This window comes from Microtus pennsylvanicus, chromosome 20, assembly GCF_037038515.1.
Source record: "Microtus pennsylvanicus isolate mMicPen1 chromosome 20, mMicPen1.hap1, whole genome shotgun sequence".
Taxonomy (NCBI): domain Eukaryota; kingdom Metazoa; phylum Chordata; class Mammalia; order Rodentia; family Cricetidae; genus Microtus; species Microtus pennsylvanicus.
In genome coordinates this window covers 23,730,393-23,742,782 of record NC_134598.1, presented here as the reverse complement: position 1 = coordinate 23,742,782, position 12,390 = coordinate 23,730,393, and the positions used below count along the sequence as shown (strand labels likewise).

Here is a 12,390-nt window from a genome sequence, read left to right as displayed (position 1 = left end):
TGCTGGACCTCTACATTTATTTGAAATCATTTAGTTTAATTGACAGGAATGCAGGGAAAAAACATCCAATAGACCACAATCGTGGCAGAGATGAAATAATCAAGTTCTGTCACGTTTACACACACATGTAACTATGTATCTAGGTGACCACATGATTATCTATCTAGGTAAAGAGGGATCAATCACAATCATGTGTCAAGAGTCAGCTTCTTAGTAGTAGTAGGTGCCCCTCTTGAGTATGTAGGGCCTTCTCGGTTTACTCTCATACAGCTGCCTTTTCAGAATGTACGGGATTTTTCTCTTGATCACTTCTTCCTTCTCAGTTTTCTCATTGCCATTGTCAAGAATATCTTCCTGAATCATCTAAAATAGAGAAAACACAAAGGGAAGTTACATGCATGAAACATACTGCAGATTATTTCCCTACACTTTCCTCTATTTGTTTTCAGCAAGATGCACCTGTAGGATCAGAGAAACGACTTCATCAGAGGACAGATGGTTATCATGACTGAGATGGAATCAGATCATAATCTTTCTGATTATTTACATCCTTTCTCAGTTCACCAGCCTACCTCTCTTTAAAAAAAAATGTATTTACATTTTCTAGCTTAAGGAATATACCAGAGACACCTTCCAATTAGTTTTGAGACTTTGAATATCATGGCAGTCCAAAACGATATAAGACATATCATAATAAATGTGATATTGAAGCTCAATGCTATTTGAAAGAGAAGTTAACAGGATTTTATGTTGACTTCAGTCAATTACTGCTACAACTTGAAAGTCACTCTAATGACCAGTTTCCTAAACAGAAAAAAAGAATTGCCCGTTCCAAGTATCTTAGATGTTGTAGAAGTCAACAGTTGCAGAAAACTCAGTTTAAACAGCTACGATCTTGTCAGATTACAGCTGTCTCCTAAACATCGGGGTGACAATAAACAAATACTGATATTCTAATTGTACTGCATCCTATTCAATTGTAATGCCGTCCTATCACCAAGCATTTTATCTCAAGCTGCAGTTACTGAGTTTCAGAGAAGGTAAAGCAGCTACTGTCAGGTAATCGAGGGTTTTAATCTTTGCTTTCTTGAAAGTGCGTAGTCTGTAATTACTTGTACCATGCTCAGTCTGATAATACCATTTTATTTTGAAATGACTCAACAGTTAAAATAACAAGAGTTCCAGTCTTATGTTCAGTTGACTTATCTGCTAATTAGTTTATTGAGGGTCTTTCTTCTCTGGATAAATATGGCATAATTGGTATTTCCCTCTGCTAAGATCTGAATGTTCAAGTTTTATTGAGCTAAATAGTGTTCTAAAGACTGTACCATTTAGCTGGAATTAAAATTAAAGGATGAATAGTACAACAAGATAATTTGAACTAGCCTTTTCGGTATTTCATATGGAAAGTATAGTTATGTTTACCAGTTAAGATAAATACCAACAGCTCTGCAGGCATTCCCTTCTTCCACATGGCATCTCTGCGGTAGCCACGCACAGGCTTGTTATATTAACAGAGGACACCCAGATCTGCAGTGTTGGTGTAAACCCACAATTTAAAACATGAAGCAAACTTTTCAGGGCTTGATTTGAAAAATGTTTCTCCATTCGGAAAAGTGTAATAGTATCCTTTTTTCCCTTTCTTTAGAGCTCTAATTTAGCTTTAGTGACATGTATGTCAAGGCAATAAAAAATAAAGTGTTTAAAGAGAAGGCCATTTGTAGATTACCAAAACTTTCAGTGTCCCCCCCCACCATTTAAATATTTATTTAAATGTTTTAAAAATAAGGTGAAGTATATATATAGTCTTATTTTTTTTAAATTAAAAAAAATATTTAACTTGCTCAGTAATCAAATACAGAAGCTGAAAAACAATTTCTATGCACACTCTAATTTGAAGCGTGCAACTGGAATCCTGTGATTTTTGTTCTATTTCTTTTGAAACTTTTGTATTTTGTTTGGTTATATATAATTAAACACGATTTTTGATTTTGGTAAAACAGGTGAATTTACTTAAATTTCTTGACATATATCCCTAGTGCCAATTTAATGCAGAACTGCCTCAGTGTTTCAGCCATTTACGTTCATAGTTCTAAGGGTTCTTAAGACATATCATAAACCTTTTAAGGATAAAGCAAGAAAAGTTCATTAACTCCAAATATTTGAATGACACTTTGAAGTTAAGAAGGGTGTTGTCTTCAAAGCATGGTTTAACTCATTACTTTCTAGGATTTGTAAGTCTCCGGTACTGTGATTTTTATCAGGGTATAGGAATGAATGCTAATGAGATCCCACTAGTGCAAAGGCCGGTTCTGTTTTACCTCCCAGTGTTGGAAGGCCCTGCTGTGGCAGATTTTTTGCAGCTGGAATATGGTCAGCATTGCTTCCAAACTAAAGCCATCAAGAACAATGGGGAGTTTCCTTTTTCCAACAAGATCATCTTCATGCATTTCTCCTGCTGCTTCTTCAGCTGGGCTGTTCACGTTATTGATAAGGCTGCAAACATTTAGCAAGGTCATTTTCCAAGAGGGAGGACTTGGTTTACTGATCTGAAATAGTGAACAACAACAACAACAAAAGATATCACAATTAAAGTCTGTTAGAGGAGTATAGAATATGTATTGATTGGGTTAAACCATTCTATTTTAAGTTCTACTTGCAATAAGACTGTGAATGTGTGAATCCTGTTTTTAATACTCAACTCACAGGCATTAAAATTTATGAGTATCAGGATACTCACTCTGTTTTCAAAAAGTTTGCAATTCCTTCTACCACCTGCCTTGAACAAGGCTATTCAGCCATTGCATGTAATGTTCCGAATTAGTATGGTATTCTAGAAGAAACATTCTCCTTTTAATTTCAGCAGTACCTCATGTCTTACCAGTGAATGCGTTATTTCAGTTTTACACTTAGAAAGTTCTTTAGAGATTTTCTATTTCAGTGTTTCCTGAGATTAATTCATTAGAATCCTGTTTTTGTGTTCAACTATTTTAAAGATATACTTTAAACTGAAATAGAATTACTTACTTCTCCCCTCCTTCTTTGCTACATCGTGTCCCTCAAACCCTTCCCATGTCTTCCCCTACTCTTAAGTTTATGACCTATTTGGTTTTTCTGTGTTTATTGTTGTAAACATACTCATATACTTGTGTATGCACAAATTCATATAGAGTCAACCTATTTAAACTGTTTTTTTTGGGGGTGGTGTTTTAGTGAAAACTATGTACAGGCCTCCACTGTTTTAAAAAAGTGGAGCATTAAAGGAAATGAAAAGGGTTTTAAATTAAATATCCTGAGATCTTACATGAGAATGTATAAGTGGGTTAGTAGAAGTTTGAATAGGACAGAATAGAATAAATAGAATATTCTCCCTACAAACATTTGAACACAGCATCACCTCTTTATCTCTCTAACAGTAAAAAATGTCACAGTGACCTCTCTCCTACCAGGAAATAAAACTGCAGAAAATGATAACCCAGGAGACACATATATTTGGAGAAAGTTTTATGTCTAAATGACTAATTATAGTCCTTGTACTGTGTATTTCATTATTAAGTGTGTTCTAAGAGCTATGGTCAACCGTCTGTATCCATGACTGACTGATCAGAGATAAATTTAGCAGGTGGCAAATCTGAGGATCTCACCAAAGTGCAAATGAAGTAAAGTCATCAGGTGTCATTTAGCTCTAAAATTTATATCTGAATAAAAGAATTCAAGAGTTTGTAACAGATCCTGCATCCCAGTTGCATATTCATAAACATGCATTGAACTCTTACTGTATATAAGGATTTGAGTTTGGTTACATTTATCTAGTTAGCTTCCAATACTATTTTTAATAAAACTATACTTCAATGCCAGTGATGATAAAAGATATCACATATATGAATATTTATACACATATATATGTATATATAGAGATACACACACATATAGAGAGAGAGAGACTGGCAATGGAATATATGTATATATACATATATATGTATAAATATACATACACACACACACACACACACACACACACACACACATATATATATATATATATATATATATATATATATATAGAGAGAGAGAGAGAGAGAGAGAGAGAGAGAGAGAGAAAGAGAGAGAGAGAGAGAGAACAACAAATAAATACTCCTGGGTCTGCTATTTCTTGTCACTGCCATTTTTTAATTCGCTGGAGCTCCTGTTACCTAGATAGTTTTAGTAAATAGCTTTTTTAGTCTCTAAACAACTTTGTCCTAAAATAGAAATTGTTCACATACTTGACTTAAAAAGTGGAAAGAGGAAAACTCATGATCTCTGAAGCTTTTGATAATGGCACTGCAATAACAGAATCAAATAATCTCCTTACAATTTTGAATTCAGTCATTTAGTTAAGGTGGTCATATGTCTAGAGTTTGCATTTACATAGTACTGTAAACAAACATAAAATGGTTGAGTGACAGAAATCAATTATAATGCGACTGCACAGCAAACATACGCTGTGCTTTTTATTTTTCTCCTAGCAGCAAAATTGGAGTGATTTTATGTCTGGATACCTTCTCATCAAAGATTGTATCTTACTTATCTCGGTTGAAATGAAGCAATGAAACATAAATACTTCATCCTGAATGATTTTAAACTGATTAAATCTACACCATTGCACCATATTTTCTTTAGCAGAAAAGAGGTCACTATTCCAGATATTGAAATTTTTTTCTTGCATTTGATTGGTCAGAGAGAGTAAACCAAACTCACACAGGGTCTCAGAATTTGACCCTTTGTCAAAACACTGTCAAATTTTGGAGATTTTTTAGGATAGGTATGTATAAGTAATGTATACTTAGAATTTCAAAAATAAAATCTATTCTAAACCACTAAGGACTTTGAGTCTAACCTGAAAGATTATTGATTGACTCCACATAATTTCCTACCTTAGAGATGAAAAGCTGTAGTCATTGATATCCAGACTGAGTACTAAACAAAGGATCTGTTATTGTTGGATAAATAAATTTCTCTTTAATACTGACTACATTTATAAAGAAAGTGTATAAAGAGGATATTCTGGTGTTCAATTTACATAATAATATTTCGTTTCTATTCAATCTATTTTAGTAAATATTGGTCATTATTGAATTCTACGTGATCTTAGATTTTACCAGGCTATCTCTTTTTTTTAAGTTGGAAATTGCTTTTTATTCATAAAATATTCATTTTATTCGATGGGGGGTTTTAAAATAGTAGCCATTATAAAGAGTGTGTAGTCTTAGCAAACTATTAAAACAAAAGAATAAAAGAAATAACAAAAATAAGAAACCCTTACACTAAAATTAAGAAAACAGGTAAACCAAAGCACAGATATCTCTAGATATATACCAAACCAAAACAAAACAAAACAAAAACAACCAACCAAACAACAGTAAGCAGAATTTCTAGTTTTCTTTTGGATTTTCTTTAAGGAAAATCAAATGAATAATGTGAGCCAATAGGAACTGGATTAGTCTCCGTAGTGAATTATCTTCAGCAACACTTGTGCATGATTTGGGGTCATCTTCAGCACTACACTAGAGAGAGAATCTTAGGCTTTTGGGTGCAGCTGGATAGCAGTGTGACAGACAGAGCCTTCCTTGTCAGATTTCACATTACATATAGAGTCAGCTTGCCAAAGCCCTTGACAGGGTTTTTGATCCTACTGCACGTACTGGCTTTGGGGGAGCCTAGGCAGTTTGGATGCTCACCTTAGGAGACCTGGATAGAGCACCTCTTAAGAGGAGAAGGCTAGAGGAAGCCAGATATACCTTGAAGGCATGGTATTCCTTACTAGGATCAAGGCCTCCTCAGAAAAAGCCATGTCCTTGCAGCTATGAACTCACCAGTGAGATATATCAACCTACCATCAGAGGACCCACCCCCAATTGGATCCACATCTGTTGGCTATTTCTGGAGAATTGACTGCATCAGAAATAAGCTTGAGATACAGAGGACACACCACAAATTACTCAGAAGCCTAACAGTGTGGGGAAAAACAACATGGAGGAAGATATGTGGGTAAGGAAGAGTTATTCTCTCAGCTTACTGTCACAGGCTATCTCTTAAGGACCATAGCAAAACACACATCTTCATTACTTGTAAGGTAATATTATTATGTGCTGTCAATCACATACTTGCAAAATGAATACCTTTCTTTTCTGCTCAGTGTCAAAGACAATAAAATTGCCTTTGCATACTAGAGACTTCTGTACCTAGGATAAGCTCATTCAATTAAGGAAGACTTCTGCACGGAAGAATTAATTCAAATACTGCTTCAGAACTTTGCTCAGTGTCTGGATCCCTTTCCATCACAAGTCTTAAATCCCAACCTTGCTACTATAGTTTTTAATTCTGGAGTTATTATAAGATGAATTGAACTAAAAATATTCACCATCTTTTCACTAGAAACCTGTATTCTAACCATCAATTTTGATACTCAGTGATTTTTTTTGACTCCGAATCAATTTCATAGGGTAACATGTTAACGTGATATAACAGGTTTGTTCCTAGGCGAAGGTTAGAAAAGGTGCTCTCGAGCTTGCAAAATGTTGCTCAGAATAGAGAACTTCACTAAACTGATTCAAAAGAAAATTAAATATCTGTAGCTAATATTTTTGAAAGAGTGAGGATGTATGTAGGATGTAAACTCTGTCATAGATAATAGAGTTTATAACAGCCTATGAGAAAGCCAGAAATTTCTAGGTTCTACACTCCTATCCTTGTACTTAAAATGATAAAGAAAGTCAATGTCAATCTTGTTGTCTAATCAGTTGCCTAATATTAAATAGACCACAAGTATTGGCTTCAGTACTATATCTCAAAGTTAATGTTTGCATGTTCGTAGCTTTCCTCTATGCCGTATTTCCTCCCCATGTTGCCGTGATGTCATGTTAGGAAATAACATTTTTCCACAATTAACAAAAACATGTTAAAATTTCAATTAGGCTTCACTTATTTAACTCAAGGACCACTTGCCTTTTATGCTGCCAATCTAAAAATCATGAAAACAGTTTACGTATGTTTCCCTGTCTTCATGACGTTATCTGTGGTTGCTTAATTAAAATTAAGACATACCAATTGACAGCCCTATAGAGATTTCCTTTTCACATCAACATCTTTCTTCTCCAGAATAGTGGTTCTCAATCGGTGGGTCACAAACCCTTTGGCAAACGTATACCTCCAAAAATATTTACACTATGATTCATAGCAAGCAAAACTGGAGTTATCAAGTACCAATGAAAATAATTTGGTTGGCATCACCACAACAAAAGGGCCTTACTAAAGGGTCGCAACATTAGGAAGGTTGAGAACCAGTGCCTTAGAAGAAAAAAATAAAATAAAGTCTCTCAAATAGGAAATGTCTCCCAAAGATCTTTACAGTTTTGAGGTAGGTAACTATATCTATATTGATTAATATAAGAAAATATTATCAGTGGAAATTCACATGTCCTTCAAGCCTGGATGAAAGAAAAGAAAAATTTACCTTTGACGCATGCATGTTTGTCAATAAGTCTGCCTCTAAGGCTCTCATGTCCTCTTCGGAGTCTGAAAAAAAGTCAAAACCACATGTTTACTGTGCAATTGCATATCATATTATTACATTGAAATCAACATACTTGAAATTAATTTGAAGAATTAGTCTTTGAAATTTATTGTCTTCTACATGTAATTCCTTCAGAGCAGTACTCGGAAAGAAATGGATCACAGCTTCATTTTCTGCTGACAGCTACGGTAGCAGAATCGCTTCCAAGAAAATGAGCACAAGATAATTTGCTAAGCAAAGTATTCATGATTTGGAGTTGTTTCATCTCTGAATCGCAGTAAAACACTTAATTATACTGTGTGATAGAGACCTCAGCGAACGCACTGCATCCAGTCTCATTCTTACCAGCAGTAGTTCCCACAAAATACAATATGAATATAAGTGTTGTTTTTTTTTATTTCCTGGTAATTACTCCCTGGTAATTTTGGAATAAGAATGATACCGAGATTCACTTCACTGAAAATGTCATTTTATAAAATTGTCTTTTGAAGGAATCCGTTTCTGTTTTAAATAAGAGCTTTGAATTGTGTGCTTCCAATTTTATCCTATGCAGGTGAGGACTTGGTTGAAGCAAAGACAGAGAGCTCTCCGTCAACACAGGTTAAGCAGTATTGGAAACAGATCCCTGATTCATTTTGGAACAATTTCTCAGGATTCAATTTATGAGCATAGTATAGAAAAGCAAAATTTATAAATGCTACACAGTTGTAAGCATTTCCATATCCACAAGTGTCATACTAAAAAAAAAAAAAGCAGGGCTTAAAATTGTCCCATAAATCACTCGGCAGTCATTAGAACACAGAATCCCACCTGATGCAACCAATTCATAAAGTGCATGCAAAAATTGAGTTATCCCGTAGACACTTCTGCTTGGCTTATTACAAATATATGGTTGTTTGTTTTCCAAAATGAATAATAAAATTAATTATATTAATCACTGATAAAATGTGCACTTGTCACAGAAAATGTTTTCAGTTAATAGAGATTTTTTAATTACTGAGGTATTTTAATCTCTAATTATAACTAATTTATGCACCATTTGATAAAATCATATTTACAGAAAATTCATAAAATATTTACAGAGTTTTATGTTAATAAAATAATTAAATCATTCTAAATAAACTTCATTCTATGCTGATAGAATTATCTTTGTTCTTGTAAACCTTACCAGGAGTTTGATCTGCCCTAGTTGTTAACTATAATATCTACAAGTATAACTTAAGTGATTTTATTTCATTACCCCATAAGATTTTCCACTGTGATGTGTCTGTTCAACTATTTCTAATCATTAATTTAAATACACTGCAGTCATCAAACTATTTCACATTGTTCTTTTAAATGTATCTTATTTCTAAGGGAGTTGCTACATATCTGATAATAACACAATGATTCTCCTTTACTGTTATATATACAAAGCACTCTAAAGCTAAATTGTATCAGAAACATAAGTGTACTGATTTGATGGCTACAGTTTGTGCCTAGCTAAATTACCTTAGTAAGGCAATAGCTATATTAATATCACAACTCTGTAACAATGAAAGACTATGAAATGTACTTTCAGAAAAGACTTGGAACATTCCGTATTGTACTAGAAATAATATTCTGTAAATCTTGCTCATTCGTTTATTTACTGACATTTATTTCCCATCTCCTAACACAGATATAAAGTTACAAATAATCTGAAGAAAAACACAAAGGGAAGTGAATGAGAGAATTCACCACCTAATAGAATGAGAAAAATGAGAATATGGATTATGAATGGGGTGTTTTAATATCTGCACACTGACAAACACGACTTCTATTCTTCTCAATAACGACCAGCCCCAGTGCAAATTTTCAGCTTTGTTTTATTACTCTGAGCTATTTTCTCTCTCGTGGTTATATTCCAAAGGAGAATGAATATGTTGCATTTCCTTGGTACCACATTAACTGCTTTAGAGACTCTTAGAAGGGAAATAAACATTTCAGTTCTTACAGTCAGAACAGGAGAGAAACATAACACACAATTTCTGTCACCGAAAGGCAGTTAGAGAGAGGAGAGAGGAACTCCTGGATTCATTAACAGGAGCCCCAGCCGACTGCGAGAGAAATCACTTCAGGGAGTTGGGAGATGTAGTTGGGCTTACCTGAGCACATACTCCAGGAGCTGAAAGCCAGAAGCATCAGGCACACCAGCTGAAGGTTCAGTCCTGCCATCATCTTTCAGCCTCTGAGAAGCAGGTCCAGACAGAGAGACACTGAAGGAGCTCTCTCTCTCTCACTCTCCGTGCTTTCTCCTGCCTTCAGCTGGCTTTGAAAGTAAGAGAACTATGCAAGATGCTCTGGCCTCCCCCTATATATATACCAGAGCAGGAGAATGATGTCATGGCTGTACAGGATGTGCCCTGCCTTCATCTCCATCCCCCCTCCCTCTCTCCCCACTCCCTCCTCCTTTCCCTTTGTCCCTCATCTCATCCCCCACCCAGGAACCTTGATTGAAAGTGACGATCTTCTCTAATTGCAGCTGTTGCTCAGGATTTCTGACTCACGGAAAGAGTTGCTCAAAGGCACAGCCATATACAGCAGAGAAGGCTCCCCTGGTGGCATTTTTTTTCTCGTTTTCTCTCATGCCCCCGCTCCAGAAATTTGTCATTTTTGGTATCTGGAAAGATGATTTAAAAAAAAATTCTAAAATTTAAGCAAAAGCTTAGGGCAAAATCACTGATTCCCTATGCATGGGAGACTTAAAGACTTGGTTATATTTTCTGGTAACACAAACTTCAGAGGAAACATTTTGTTGTTTGAAAACTTGCAGAGAATTTGCAGAGCACATGCTAAAACAGGAATGGAAATAGATAATAAATGGATATAATAATGAGATAAAAAACTCAAAAAAGGAGGAAATCAGTTCAAATAAGGAAGAATATTAGATCCAATGAATAGTATTATTGTCCATTGAGCTGAATGTTTATTGTATGTAACTGAGGAAAGACTAAATTGCTTGTGTTGGCCTTTAATTGAATGTTTAAAAACATTTTTAGAAAATAAAGACACTAAACATGTGATAACATCTAAGGAAGAAATCCAGACCGGTAAAACAGACAATTGGTTTATATCATCTGGTATTTGGTATAAAATTAACTTCTCAGTCTTTGCACCAAACCTAAAGGAAGTTATTAATTATAGATATTTAACAACTATTTAAACAATAAAGATACATTCATATAACTCAAGGTTCAAAAGCTAAACAGGAGTCGTCCTTTTTATTACTTTGATTTGGATTTGTAGTTTCTGTGAAACAAATATACCCAATTCACCTCTCCTTGAAAGTTTGCTCTTAAGCGTGACTGACTAGCAAGCCTGAAGCATGCATAGATTTTTCCTACCGCTAGGGGGAGCAGTGGCAGTTTAGAACGCTTTTCCTTTTCTCTGAGAAGGCTTGCTCAGTGTTCTCATATTAGCCCAGAATCATTTCAGACTCAACGAAGAAGTCAATAAATTATGTATTCTTTGCATCATATTTAAATTAATTACTTTCTTTGCTTTAAAATTGTAAAACACAATGAATAATCTCCGAAAAGGTGTTAAAATGTGTGCTAGCAGTCTCATAGGGAAAGGAAAATTTGATGCTTATTCCCCCAAGTGGTTTCCTAACAAGTGGAACTTAGGGAAGTGTTTACAAATGTATTCCTGATTAATTAAGGAAAAAATAACACTTTAATTCATTTTAAACATATCGCATGAATATCATTAATAAAGTGAGAATTATTTTAGGTATATGATAATCCCAGAGAAAGAACACAAGAGCACGTATCAACCAATGTCAAATGATTCAAAAGTCAAATATGTTATTAGGTAATTCTCCTTTTTATTAAAAATGCATATACGCCTTTTTCTGTCAGGGTTATAATTTTGGTACATGCTTTTAATTGCTTTGATAAAATACTCTTCCCTTTCCCTTTTAGCCTAGATTATTGAGACTTCAGAAAAAAATGTTAAAGAGTGTTTCAGCAGGAAGGTATGGTTGCCCAGTGGTATAGACTCGGTGCCTGGGAACCATCCCAAATAGAAAGGCTTCAGAGAGATTCAGTTACTCCCAAACAAAATAACTGAGACCTAACAGAGAAAAAAATACCTCAAAAAGTGTTTTTGAGATATACTGTGAGTCAAAATACAGATAAACTGCAAATGTAGCAGAAGAACTCACAAAATAGGTGGTTTGAAAATATTAAAGAATGAAAAAATCCACAATGCCTCCCCCTAAAGCTCAGGGATCATTGCAGAAGACAGGACAGGAAGATTGTAAGAGCAGAAAGATCTGGGAGTTTGCTGTGAGAGTTTGTCTCCGAGAAATGTCAGAAGGTACATCCTAATGTCTCACCAGCATGACTTCCTAAACACGACCAGAAACAGCAAGCATCAATAGACATGCTAACCTGGACAGGGGAGAGGGCTGGAGGAAGCTTCGTCTACACAACTCTACCACCAACTAAGAAATGCTGAGAGTGGACTTTGAAGCAGTCTTCTCCAGGAAAATGATGCCAAATGGTCAGTTTTTAAAACATATGCATACAAGTAGCATTATACAAACCAATCATGCAAGCATGTTACATTTACGAACACACACACACACACACACACACACACACACAAACTTAAAGAGAGTCCATATATTTGAAAGACAGAAATGGGAGGTGGATACGTGGTAGTATTTGGATGGAATAAAAGGAAGGGGAAGATCATATAGCTATAATCTCAAAAACAACTTTTAAAACATAAAAATGCATAGTTAAAATTAAAATGCATCAACAGGAGAGATGTTGTATGTGGGAAAAGGCTTGTACTGGAGGCATGAA

General features: G+C 34.9%; 1 protein-coding gene across 1 annotated transcript; it reads right to left on the bottom strand.

Moving 5' to 3' along the window:
* On the bottom strand, window positions 1-9,941 carry Nts (neurotensin). Its single transcript, XM_075954235.1, has 4 exons — window positions 9,682-9,941; window positions 7,496-7,557; window positions 2,322-2,549; window positions 1-363 (listed from the first exon to the last, which is right to left on the bottom strand). Exons 1-4 carry the CDS (start codon window positions 9,752-9,754, stop codon window positions 211-213), a joined length of 516 nt encoding a protein of 171 aa, XP_075810350.1. The 5' UTR covers window positions 9,755-9,941; the 3' UTR covers window positions 1-210.
* Between the last annotated feature and the right edge of the window lie 2,449 nt (window positions 9,942-12,390).